This window comes from Lissotriton vulgaris, chromosome 7, assembly GCF_964263255.1.
Source record: "Lissotriton vulgaris chromosome 7, aLisVul1.2, whole genome shotgun sequence".
Taxonomy (NCBI): domain Eukaryota; kingdom Metazoa; phylum Chordata; class Amphibia; order Caudata; family Salamandridae; genus Lissotriton; species Lissotriton vulgaris.
The window spans coordinates 133,606,486-133,620,816 of record NC_141695.1 but is presented as its reverse complement, the minus strand read 5'-3'; the positions used below and the strand labels follow the sequence as shown (position 1 = coordinate 133,620,816).

Below are 14,331 nucleotides of genomic sequence, written 5' to 3'. Positions count from 1 at the left end.
GATCCCCAGCCTTTTATAACCAAACTAACTGTTGATGCTGAAGCAAATAGCACTGACTGCGAACCCCAGGTAACAAATAACAGACGTGCCCTAAATTGGCCCTATATTTTGGCCAAAGAAGCAACAATGGTAAATATTTATAACACCTTTTCAGACACCGTTGCATCCTGCCAGAATCCCATATTAAGCTCTTAAGGTGTACTAGATATGCACTATCATTTGATAGATGCTTTAACACCCCTTCTGAGTAAAATCTATGATAGGGACAAATACTCAAACAGTAGCCACCCTGGACTAGGTAATCCCTGGTATAATAAAGAATGCCGCTCAGCTAAGTCTCACCTAATTCAGGCAGTTAAATCCAAGAACTCACAGGATATAAGAGATAGCAGACATGTGTATAATAAATTTCTAACACAGACGAAAAAAGCGTGGGATGAGGCTATCTGGGAGGATCTTCTAACCGCAGCCAAAAAGAGAGATCATAGCACCTTTTGGAGCTTAATAACAAAGGGGAATAAGACCGGTGCATCAGCTAAGGTCCTCTATTTGGACGAAAAAACATGGTGCGTCCACTTCGTCAAACTATATTCACAAAATGAAGTGGGTTCGTGCACAGATGAACAAGAGGTCGATTTAGCCTCCAGTATAGCTTCTCTACATTTTAGTTTAGAGCAAACCACCCAGGCACTAAAGGCTATTAAAGCAGGTAAAGCCCCAGGACCTGATAAGATCCCTGGTGATCTATTAATACACAATATGGAAGTCTGGGGGCCTTACATTAACTTTTTATGCAATTCCATAGTGGCAGGCACACCAATCCCCGAGACTTGGAAAGGGGCATAAATTGTAACAATTTTTAAAAAAGGGGATCGTCATGACCCAGCCACCTACCGCCCAATTAGTTTAATTGACCTTTTACAGAGAATTTTCGCCAGACATATTTTAAACAGACTTTTAGGATGTATGGAGGAGACTCAGATATATTGTCCAAATACCAGGCAGGGTTCAGAACAAAAATCAGCACTGTAGACCAAGTATTCAGGTTCACATGTATTTGCTGGAAATACATCAATAATAGGAAGGGCAGCTTGTACGTTGCTTTCATGGATCTGAGGGCCGCCTTCGACCTCGTCCCTCGCACCCTCTTGTGGGACACATTAAGAAATATGGGGGTCCCGGGCGAACTTCTAGTAGAGTTAATTAGACTTCATTCTGGGAACTACGCCAAAGTGCTCTAGGGGAAAGGAGGCGAGGTCACAAAGGCCTTCGCTCTTCTCACTGTATGTCAATGATATACCTACATATCTGGGGGATTGTAGCCATGACTCTCCGAAATTGAGTGATGAAGCGATTACGGCATTACTCTTTGCCGATGATACAATCCTCATTTCACAAACCCCGAAGGGACTCCAAAATTTGGTGAACTCATTTTATAGTTATTGTATGGAAAAGGGATTAGAAATCTACTCATCCAAAACCAAATACATGTCCATAAACCCACAAAAATCATTTAAGAAAAACTTGGCTCTAAACAACCAAAAACTAGAATATGTGGGGATTTTTAACTATTTAGGCATAATGCTGGACAGCAACCTTTCTTGGAAGACGCAGTTAGAAAAAAGGAGATTATCTTTTAAACAAAATTTGATGCCGATCCTAAAAGTACATGGTGGGAGTTACTCTAAGGCCATCACACCAGCATTAGAAGTATTTAAAGCAAAGGCCCAATCAGCGTCACTTTACGGTGCTGAGCTCTGGGGGTCCTCCAGCAAAAGAAACTTTGAACGGGATGAAAACAACTTCATACATAGGTTACTTAAAATACCGACTAGAACTCCCCTAGTTCCAGTGTTTTTGGATATTGATATTAAACGCACAGACTATCAAGCCATTTTAAGGCGGCAACTTTATTGGGTAAGGTTGTGGACCACTCCGGAGTTGATTAACTATAGAAGCGGTTTAATAGAAATCATGCAGATTGATGAGTATAAGAACATAGCATGGTTAAAACATATTTCATCTTGGTGCAGTAGGCTAGGGCTTTCCAATTTTTGGGAAGAGCCCCTGAGCATGACACCTCTTTGTAAAAAGCTTCTGAAGTCCACCTTTTGGTCGTACATCACTAATGAAATACTACATAGTTCATCAGCCGGCTCTTTGACCCAGAAGTTCCTGACCGTGAAGGATATTGTCTCCTTCGAACCTTTTATGAACGAGATAGGACCACCACTAGCGAAATCTTTATATTTGCAATTTAGATATGGGGTCCTACAGACGAACACAAATACCTCCAGGTGGGGGAGCAATAAGGACACCGATCTTTGCACCCTTTGTTCCCAAAAGGCAAAAGAGGATGATGTTCACTTACTTTTCTTCTGCCCAGCCTACAAGACTCCTAGGGTTCGTTGGATCAGATCCTTATGTAAAAATGTGGGTGTTAGATCCTACAAAGAAGCTGAACGTATATTTAAGTCTAACACCTCATAATTGGTAGTGGTTTGCATAATTAGGTTTCTATTTAATGTCTATCTGATTAGAAAGAAGCTTGGCCTTAAGCTATAGTGCAACTAATCTGATTCCAGTGTCTGCGATTTTGCACATCTGTATATTGTATATTTTTGTCTCCTTTTTTAAGCAATGTATTTAAATGTTTTTATTCTGGCTTTTAAACTAAAATGTTATCTTATTTATGCAATGAGATTGTCGGTTTTATGGCGGTAATTGTAAATATGGATAAATTGTACACCTGTTACCCTCCACCTCTTCGCAGCCTGTTTATGTGGATAATTGCTTGTAAAAAGTACTGTGGATATTTTCTGTAAAAAGTTTTATTTCTTTTTCTTGCTTTTATGGCTAAAATAGCCGAAATAAAGTTGTAACAAACAAACAAACAAATTTGACTGATTGGTTGATTGATCTGTTCATACTCTCATGGTCCACCAAGCCAACCCATGGGGAACCCTTCTCTACATCTGTGGACACCACCTGTACTGCCTCTAACCTTAAATTGCTCGCAGGTGTGTCCCAACAGACAGACAACAAGTCATAGTGGCCACTGACAGTAGTCAGGATGCCTCTCAGGGCTCTCAAACCTCTGTGGCATTAGAGGGTGGGGGGTAGTAGCCCCAGGTTCTTGGCACCCTTTGTCCACTCTCCCTCCTGTCAAGTCTGACATCATGGCAATGACCCACCAGCCCCAGGCCTGTACCCGGCGGCTGGACCAACGACTGGGGTGGGCGCTCCAACACCCGGTCCTCCTCCTTGTGGCTCTGTACCATCCCACCTGGAGTGGTACCCCCTTCCAGAATTGTCAGGGCACCTGTGGCAGGTGACCTACACAATTCACCCACCAGTTCAGGGGTGCTATCCTGCAACTGGGGTACCAGGTCAGGGGGGACACCCTGCACCTGGCCCTCTAACCTAGGGTCTAAACCCTCAAGATGTACCAGGGTCAGAGGCGAAGGCTCCCTCCCTCGGCACCCCATTGCAGATGGCTGTACCCTCCCACCTGGAGTGGTACATCAAAAAGACAGACTGGTAGGGACACTGATTACAGATGTCCCTCCCTCCAGGTCAGGCAATCCCTGCACCTGGCTTCCCAACTCAGGGACCCAACCCTGCAGTTGAACCCTTGCCTGGTGCACCAGGACTTCTTTGAGAGCACTCATGCACCACCTGAGGGTAACACATATCTCCTGTGTTGTGTGACAGTCTGCCTGGTGCAGATCTCCCGTCCCCTGTCCATCTGACAGATGACAGAAGTGGTGTCACCATGGTCATTCCCCGGGGAATGCAGCCCTTCTGGCTGGCCTCTGACCCACTGGTTCTTCCACTGGGGACTCTTTCCCCCTCTCACCCCTCCATCTGGACCTCTGCACCCTCCCAACTGGAGCGGTACTGCCAGATACCAGAACTACTGAAGCTCTGCTTACAGAGTCTCCACGTTCTCTAGATACTGGGAGATCCACCTCAAATGGCCTGCAAGTACAGCCAAGGCCCCGACTTGATGTGCCCTTAAGAAATCATCCAGGCCATGAGACTGGCTTTTGGGTACCTTGGGACAGATCCCACACTCACTCCTCCTCCTCCGAGACAGGACGTGAGCCCCTACACCCCTCCCACTACACTGAGACCTAGCTGGGCTACACTGAACCCCTTCCATCACACAGGACCGGAAGTTACCTGAGCCACTCTTTTTGGAATCACTCCCCAATGCTTCTTCAGACCCTCTGGAATCCACCAAAAGGTCAGCCTCCAATGTGAGCTCCATGGGGTCAGAGAACTCACACTCAAACAGGTGTTGGCATAGCTCTGGAAAACAGGGACTTAAAATATGCTCTCCCAGAATTGGATCACACAGCCTCCTACAAGGGTCAACCAAACTATCTTTCACCTCACCATCCAGTGCCTCACACACGTACTCCACACCACTCATCGTGTGATTGGCAAGACAGTATCTGACTGTCTCTGTCCCACAACCCACACTCTTCTGGGCCGTCTCCATACTCACATTCCAGGATTTCAACTTTGGGGGATCCCCTCTCCCTGCACCTCTCATTTAGAGTCAGTAGAGTGTCCCTCCCACTACTAGGACCATGAACCCCTACCCTACGCCAGTTCCCCTATTCCCTTCAGGGACACTGTACACTACTGGAGCTACCTCATGTCATTGAACCTCCTGGTGTATGTTAACCCCCTCCAAGTCAGGTGCCACATCTCTGGGTGTGTGTACTACTCTCCCAGCACTAGATAACTGAATGATGTTGCTGCCACCATCTGAGCTGGACTCCACCTCCAACTCAGCAAAGCTCAATCTCTGAGCTACACACATTTCTTGTTGCTGGGCTGAAACCCTCATGGCCTCGAGCCCCTCGAGCTCCAAATCACGTGTCCTCATTATCAAGTCATGCTCAAACTGCATTTTCTTTTCTTCCTTAGCCAGCCTTTGGCTTTCCATTGCCAGCTGTCCATTAAGTTTTGCCATCTCCACTTCATGTGCCCTGGTTTCCTTCCTTTCTTCCAACTCCTCTGGCGACAGGACTCTGCCAAAATCAATGACGCTTCCCGCTGGTTCAACTTCCACACCATTCTCAGATACCCTTGACTCAACTCAGGCCCTCAGCGCCTTTTGGTATTGGGTCTTGTTTTTACATCCAGATTGGGAAACTCTAAACTTGAGGCAGACGCCCTTCAGCTGGTCTAAGGAGTAGCTCTTCAATCTCTCCACTTCCCAGTCAATTCCTTCAATGGCAGAGATTACAGAGAGGCTGCCCTTCCTCCATTTAGTGAACCAGGCATGACTTCTTTAAAAATGGAGCTCTCTCAGCAAAACAAAAATCAATAAGTCTGTGGCTGAGTTCTTGGTCTGAACTCACTACGTGGTGATCAAGAATTACTGTACATAAATCATCAATGCAAATTCAAAATCCTCACCGCTGCCTCCAATGTTAGATTTGTGGGTCTCTGATTGGCACAGGTGAATACTTGTGACAAACAGGGACCCTCTCCTCTAGTCATGGCAAGGGACTTATTCCTAAAAAAAACCCGCTCACCCTCTAGGTAGAGTGGCACGAGCAGACAAGGCTAAACTTCAGGGCGTTAGTAGTTAAGCATTCATGATCACATACGGTAACCCATGAATATACCACAAATGGACACCAGGCGTTTTGTATATCAAAAATAGCTTTTCTTTATATAAATCTTAAGCAGGCTTAAATACAAGACCAAAAAAAGTTTTATATCAGGCCACAGTACTTCTTTAGTAATTAAATAAGCTTTTTTGGTGCGAAATGCGAAGTTCTTAGCGTTCGTTCGCTGTGCGCACACTTGTCCGACTCTCACTGTAGTTACCACTCAAAAAGATAGTTATCAACGCGTTGTGGGCTCCTGGCCCGGGTGTACACACCGTAGTGCGCGTCGGACGACTGTACCTTTCTGAGGCTGGAGAGTCCGGCTTGCAGGCGGCGTCCAAAACGTAGGTGCACTGATGCGGTGCGGGTGGCTCCTCTCTGAGGCGGGCCCTGGCTCTGGAATGTCTCCGTGCGAGACGTAGAGCGGGGGGCCTCGAGGAGCATGGCAGGCGATCTGGTGTGCTGAAGCGTTCACGGCGTACAAGCCATACTTTCGGGTCTGCGGGGGGAGCTACGTTCAAGTGCGGGCAGGCGCGGCATGGGGCCACCAGTACGGCATGTACGGGAGGCTTTCAGCGTGCGGCGCAGCCCTCAGGAGTGCGGAGCGGGGTGGCCTGGTATGTCTCGTACATACAGGCCATCCGGGGCTTTAGGCAGCACTGATGTCCGCTTCCAGCCGGAGGGGCAAGATGTGCTCCGTGCGACCTGAAGGGGGCAAGGTGTCGAAGTGCAGGCGGCCAGGTGGGACGTACGGCGAGTGGCTCGAAGTCGAGTGAGGCTCACACGAGGCAGGGGTGGCCAGGCACAAGCGTCACGGGGGTGGCGAGGCGCACAGGGGATCACGGCTCCAGCGAGGGGGAAGGCAGCAGGCCAGCAGCAAACAGCGAAGGCAGGATAAGAGCCCAATGGTCCTGGGGCTCAGTTCAGGGGGCAAGCTCGCTTCCAAGCCCTTAGAGATCGTTTCTTTAGAAATGCACAAGTAGATTTAAAAGTCTTTTTCAGTCTTTTCCTTTCCTTCTTGCAGCAAGGCACCCACCACAGGCCAGTCTCCCAGGTCTGAGACAGTAGTCCTCCATGAAGCTTTTCCAGGTCCTTCTCTTCTGGCAGAGTTTCTTCTTGGCACAAACAGGATCTGATTTCTTAGCAGCAGGGCTCCTACTTTTATACACAAAATCCTTTGTTCTTTCAGGCCAGGGGGGCCTTTGCCTAATCCAGTCCAGTTCCTGGGCAGCTCCGGCTTTTCTTTCAGTGAGCAGGGCAGGGACATCAGACGCTCTGCAGGAGGTGGAGCCAGCAATGTGGTGACAAGTACAGTCCAAGAGTACTCTGTTGACAGTCTTCTCTTCTCTCTTTACAAGGTGCAGGGCAGAGACATCAGACGCTCCCCAGGGGGCGGAGGCAGCATTGAGGTGGCAGAACACAGCCCTATTCAGAGTCAAGGGGCACTCCCACCACCCATCCTGGTGTAATCTCTCTATTCACCACCTGTCAGCCTCAGCATGTCTCCTGGAATTCCCCAGCCCTGTCACACACAGAAACCAGACAGCAGATACACATCAGAGCAGAGGTGGTCTGAAATGGTTAGGTAAGCAAATACCATCTTTCTCAAAGGGGTATTTGCAAACACTGGATATTAAAATAAACTTTACTAAAAGATGTATTTTAATATTCTGAGTTCAGGCATACTAAACTTGACTTTCTACCATGTTCCCTCAGCCAACTGGGATTATAGAGTGTAATAATTCCAGCAGCCCATTCTGGCCTATGAGAACAGGCAGCTTTCCAATAGTGAAAAACTAAAATGGCTGTAATTCACTATTAGGGCAGGCCACACACATCAGGGCTTGTCCTACCTTATGCTTACAATGCACCCTGCCCTGGGGCCTACCATAGGGGTGACTCACATGAAGTAAAGAGGAGTTTTAGGGGCTGGTAAGTGTTTGCACTTGCCCAGCCAGCATGACAATACTAGACTGCACGCAGGTTCTTCAATGGCAGGCCTTAGAAACATTTTACTAGGCCGCTTCTGTGGGTGGCACAACCAGTGCTGCAGGCCCTCCAGCAGCATTTTTATTTACAAGCCCTGGCACTCCTGGTGCACTTTACTGGGGTGTGACAGTAAACCAAATAAGCCAATCATGGAATCCACTTTAGCATTGATCAGCAGTGGTAAAGTGCCCGCAGTCATTAAACCTACATAAACATGTCAGAGAGAATATTGGATGGAGGCAAAAAGTTCAGGGATGACACATGCATAAATATATATATCTACATATGTCTATCGGCAAAAATAATCAGCCTTCCTGATAGATTCTCTTTATCTTTGTGCACTATGGATAACATGTAAAAACAGCAAGCCACAGGTTTCTTCAAAGAAAGAAACTGATATTCATCCATGTTGAGTAACCCTCTGTCACTCCATGATGATAAGAGAGTGTGGTGTTTGCTCACTGCTAAGTAATAATCCGCGATGGTGGCTCTCTCGTAATTTCTGGTATTATCAACTGTCTATATGTCAGTCAGTCAGTCAATGTTCATTGTGTCAATTAATAAAAATTGTTAAAAAATGTCAAAAGAAATCTGACGTACTTCATTTCAATTAGTTCGTACCGAGGAAGTTGTAATATGTTATATCTTACTAAAACTATCAAATATCATTTTTTTCCGAGCGGAGCAATTAAAAAACAGATAAAATCAGTGAAGTACAGGTGTAAACAGTAAATCAGTTCAATCCTATGGATTCCTTCCCCTTATATGCAGGCTTTGCCAGTCTTGCAGGGGAGGGTTTAGGGTAAAAGAAGCATGTATACGTTCAAACGTTTCTTTGGGATACTCAAACCAAATTTTCAATTAAGAGTTTTGATGTCATTATAAAATACATAGATCCGATGGTGGCATAAATAGGCTAAATGCTAAATATACATAGGAGTTTTCATTTCAATGAGGTGAAAGTTGTACAATCCTCTATAAAACATACATTCTTCAGGCCTAATAATTTCAATTACAAAGGTGCATGATGCTTTTTTTACCTAAAACTTCTTTGGCTTTATATGCAAACCTTGCCAATTCCACTGGAATCTCCAGATTAAATAGCAGTTTCATGGCCTCGGTACAGGTTCGCACCCCATGTTTTAAAAACAAGGGCTTTAATAAAGTACGTTGTGCATGCAACAAGCAAGGGCATGTGCAAACCAGATGAGCCAAGGATTCTTCATATTGGTGGCAAAGCCAGCAGGTTGTTATTGCTTCCAAGGTTTTCCAGCGCCTATTAATGTCTTTGATCGGCAAGGCCATCAGTCTCACCATAAACCATAAAAAATCGCCTTATTTAATGCCGTATTAAGGTATGGTTGTTGTAAATGGGCTTCATAGGAACTTGAAAGTATCCCAATATTGCTGCTGGAAGAGTATAGTTCCTTCAAGTCCCCTGCCTTTGATAGTAACTTGACTTGCTTTTTCAGTATGGACTTTAGGGTGCTGGGCTGGTGAGTAAAATCCTACAATTTGGACATGTCAAGGTTCAGTTCATTACAGGCGGTATGTAGGCCGTCATGCCACGGATTGATCCATTTAATGAAAATTGTCTTTAAAATTGTCTTCATTGTATGCGGGGGGCTACGCAGACCCCTCAATGAAACCGCACCATTGAGGCCCAGTGCTCATAACTCTGTTTGTTCAGCCCAAATTCCAGTCGCACCAAAGCGTTGCGAGCGTGGTCAAGAATCTGAAAGATTTGCTTATATGCGCGGCAATTAGCGTGTTCCATAGTGTTTATAACAATTTCTGGGAATGCTATCTGGCCATACGTAATTGCCGGTAGTAATTTGGCATTTAAGACCTTTCTCATTGCCTTGGTCGTCGGGCTGTGTAGCTTAGAGTTCAGTTTACACAGCGCAAATGTTACTGCTTTAATTTTTGTTTCGACTGAGGCGATGTGGGCTGTGGGTTTCCCATTGCTCATCAGCCACATCCCCAGGTAGTTATAATAGGTCGCTGTTGCTATTTTTAGATTACCCAGTCTCCATTGTTGTCTGAGTTTTTTAGTGTATTTCCCAAATATGACTACTTTTGTTTTTTCTGCATTCGCTCGTAATTCATTGTAGTTGTTATAAATGTTTAGAGCGTCTAGTAGTCTTTGCATGCCTGTTTTTGTATGGTCTAATAAAACCATATCATCTGAGTACTGCATTAAACATAATCTATTTGGGCCGATTTTGGGCGGTAAAAGGTTGGCATTAGATAAAATTTTGTCTATATGTCTCATTGCAATATTTATGAGCACCCCTCAAAAACAGTACCTCCTTTGTCAGAATGTTTAATGACATCATGATGGTCTCCACAAAGAGTTTCAAGTGCATTTCTCTGCTCTCCATTAAGATTCAAGGTAAAATTATTCTTGGTGTTTAGCCAGATTTCTATGAGATCACGAATGATGACCTCTTGGACGGTGTCAATGGAGACATGTGGGGTATTAGGATTGGAAGTAGATTCAGGTTTAAAGGGGGAGGTGAGTTCCCTGTCAAGGTCCAAATTAAGAGACTCCAAAAATACTTTTCAATAGTCCAATTGGCTATCCCGCCCGCCAAATCCAATAAACCAGACAAACCACTGATATCACCATGGCACAAATCATCAAAAACAGTATCACGGTCCAGGACAATTGCAGAACGGACAGTATTATGTCTGTTTTTGGAATACTGAAGAAAGAAGTTGTCAATTTCAAATTAAGTATAAAAAGTATAAAAAGAAATACATAAGTTTGTGTTCTCCAAAAGTCCAGGGTTCGCACTCGGGCAGAAAGTCAAGCCAAATTGTAACACAGATTGTTCATGGGAGCCAAGTTGTCGGAAGAAAGGTTAATCACAGTTAAAGAAGAGTTCTCTCACTTATTTCCTCTTAGCCTGCCTTGTTGATCTTGGATATATATGTATATATATATTAACTGAAAAAAACATAGGTTTAAAGGAAGTTATAGTTAGAAATTTGCATTTAAAAAACCTTAGAAATTAAATGAAAAAACCATAGGTTTCAGTGACGTTATAGTTATAGTTAGGTGGACATTTCACTCTTATAAAACCAGAGAAATGTAGCCGTTATAGTTAAGAGAGCTAACAATAACTCACGCCCCCACAATGCACTGCTGATGACATCATATATTACATCACTCATGACATGCTCAGGTATAAAGCCTTGGGAAGGTGGTGGTCCCCTGGGCTGCAGGGGCCCTCGCTACGGAATTGAGGATTGCCCCTGGGACCTGACCCACCCGGGGGCTTTAAAAAACAAAGCATGGGAGCCTGCACTTAGTTTTTATTTCATATTCGACGGGGTTTGTGCACCCAGCGCGACCCGGCTGAAAATGTACAACAAAAATGCTTTTTCTGGACTTGTGGGTCCCTGTGGGACCCCCTGAGCGGGCTAGGAGGGTCAGGATGTGCCTACTCTGCCCCATTCTTTTGTTTTGTAATGTTTCTGTCACCTTTTTTCCTCTCCCTCAGTCTGAGGCACAAGATGGCTGCCAACATTTCTTTGTTTGAAGTGTCGGCGGCCAATCAGAGGCAAGCTCATGCTCGGGGAGGCTTAGCCAATCAGATCTCACAATTCTCAAATATCGATATCTGTAAATCTTTAAATATGTCAAAAACATTTTCTGCTGTAGTTGAATAATTAATACATTTAGAGCTTCTGATGTGAAGAGTCTTTTTTATTGACCAATGTGATAGGAACTTCATTGATAATCCAGTGAAATTTCTGCCCTAAATTTACACAACTGATATCCATGCTTAATTCTACTATCTTCTTATTAATATCATTTCTCCTTCTTCTAGGTAATAAACGGTCTACTTGGCTTGTAAGATCATGTGGGAAATCCAGTGACTGTAACAAGACCTTGAGTCTTAGCAACCCATCAATGACCGTAAATATGATTAAAACCTGCTGCAACACTGATGACTGCACCCCTATGATGCCAACAGGTAATTATGACGACTCTTCACAGCTTGTATAATGTAAGCTAAACAAAAAGAGAAAAAACTAATGTCTATGCTACTAATCACAACAGTGGTTTAACATACCCTTCCCAGATGCATATATTATTCTAGAGATTCATTTGAGAATTCTCAACAGCAAGAGAAAAGCATATTAAAAGATAGATGTAATATCCTGAAAACATTTTTGATGTTTAATACATTTTTCACAAAGGTTTCCAAAATGAAAGAAAAAAGTTGATTCAACTCAGCTCCTTCCTTGAACATTTTAGTATGATCCATTAAATTATTATTTAGAGGGATAAGATTATTTGAGGCACAAGAGGTTTTGACCAGTAGTGGCCTTCTGCCAAGAAATGCGGCCTTTATCTGATACTGCTTTTAGGCTACTTTACTTCTACTTTACCTGCCGTGAGACACCTATGGTCTGGCAGCCTTTATGGGTGAACTGGATGAATATTTGACAACTGCGCAAAGTGCCCCCTATAGATCCTTAAGCATACTCCTACCAATCTGTGCAGAAAGAAATGTGCATGGAGAATTATAATCATATGATCCCAAGCTGGTGGAACCTCATTGGGTCCTTTGCCAGCCCACACCATTGTATTGTTCCTACAAATTAAGTAGGACTGTGCATTTGGACAACATATGCATCAAGATATGCGAATTGAGTCTACTCATATAATCAGAATATGTTGGCCAAATTGCTGGCTAGCTCACAGTGCCCCGTCTGGACCTCCAAACCTGACAGGGTCCCGGATTGTGTTTGCTACCTCAGACCATGACCCCTGTAATTTCCCCCAGTAAGTCATCAATCAATCAGGGGCTTATAAAGCATGCTACTCACCCGTGAGGGTTTCAAGGCGCTGGGGGGATGAAGGGGGCAGCTCCAGATCAGTCAAAGAAATAGGTCTTGAGGTCCTTCCTGAACATGTGCAGGGTTGGGGAGCGTCTGATGTTCACATGGAGCTCATTGTATGTATGTATGTATGAACATTTATAAAGCGTACTGTAACCCTACGGGCATCCTGGCGCTGTGACACCTAAGTTACTGCCTAGAGCTGCTATAGATCCTACTGAGGAGATTATACTCTGGGAAAAAGACAGGTCTTAATTTTTTTACAGAACAGCATCAAGTCCTGCATTTATCTCCATTCAAGGAGGAAGCTGTTCCAGAGGTGGGAAGCTGCCACTCAAACGGTCTACCCCCCAAGTTACTCTCTTAGTTTTGGGCATGATCACAAGATTGGCTGATGAGGAGCGGAGGCTACGTATAGGGGCATACCATCCAAACCTCTTCTGTATAGGTTTGAGTCCAATTCCATGTATAGCCTTGAACACGATACAGAGGGACTTAAACTATACCCTTTGAGCCACCGGGAGCCAGTGCAACTCTGCCAAGGCCTGAGATGAAGATGACCGACGTGGTCTCAAATGTGCAAGTTTTGCTACTGCCGCCTGAATTCTCAGGAGTCTCTCAACCAGATATTTTGGGGACTCCAGTAGCAAGGCTTTGCAATAATTCAGGCGGCTCATGATGACACTCCTGAGCACTAAGGCTCTGGCCTGAGTTGTTAGTACTGGCAGCACCTTCTGCAGTTCTCTAATAAGAGTAAAGCAGTTCCCCACCAGCTCGTTGACATGGGATTCTAGGTTCAGCTTATCGTTAAAGCTTACCCCCATATTTCGCACAGTCCCCACGGGTAGCGGAGGCACCTCTGTGGGGATAGGCCAGAAGTTGGTAGGGAGAACTGGCTGCACTCTACCCACTCCAAAGTGCAGAATCTCAGTTTTATCATTATTAAGTTGCAGGGAGTTGTCTCTCAACCAGTTTACCATTTCCCGCATACAGGAATGGAAATTTTCCAGAGCACCATCATGGTCCCTTTTCAAAGACAAAATCAGCTGGGTGTCATTAGCGTAATTCACCAACCTAATATTAACTGACTTGATGATGCCTATCAGCGGCCGCATATAGGCATTATATAGAATAGGGCTGATTGAGGACCCCTAAAGTACTCTAAGATTGATGACAACAAAGTCCGATTAGAAAGGGTCGAGGGCCACTTCCTGCTGTCTGTCGGCCAGATATGACTAAACCCATCTCAAGGCCACCCCTACCACCCCCATTTCTTCCAGCCTAGCTAGGAGGATCACATGATTCACCATATCGAAGGCGGCAGGCAGGTCTAGCAAGATTAGAATAGCCGATTGTCCCCTGTCCGCATGCATTCGGAGATCATCCAAGACTGTTATCAGGAACAGTTTCTGTTCCATGACTTGGGTGGAACCCAAATTGCTCATTCTCCAACTTGTTGTTAGCCTCCAGGAATTGGGAAAGCAACCTGCTTACCTGGCACTCCACGATCTTCACTTCGTATGGGAGAAGAGAGATGGGCCTGTAGTTTTTTAGGCATTTAGGTTCTGCAGTTGGTTTTTTAAAAAGGAGGGTTACTATCGCCTACTTCCAGCAAGATGGAACTAACCCGCTGCCAAAGGATTGGTCGCACAACTGGCGAAGAACTAGAAAGAATTCAGGGCCAAGTTCCCTCCATATTATATGAGGGAGGAGGTCCAGGGGTGAGCCAGAGGAAACTCCTGACGCTACCCTGATAAATTCCTCCTCTGAGGGCAAAAAGAAAGTGGTACAGGATAGCGTCCTGCTTTAATGGCATCGCCCCCCTGTCCCTGACCCCAATCACCTTTGATAT

The 14,331-nt window shown here is 45.0% G+C and overlaps 1 protein-coding gene across 1 annotated transcript in view; it reads left to right on the top strand.

Annotated features, from left to right (window-relative positions):
• The window catches only part of LOC147701002 (phospholipase A2 inhibitor and Ly6/PLAUR domain-containing protein-like), a 243,572-nt gene that overhangs the window by 37,740 nt on the left and 191,501 nt on the right, over positions 1-14,331 (top strand). Inside the window, exon 3 of the mRNA XM_086929289.1 lies at positions 11,462-11,608. Coding sequence (XP_086785415.1) covers positions 11,462-11,608 — 147 coding nt within the window. The remainder of the gene's footprint in view (positions 1-11,461; positions 11,609-14,331) is intronic.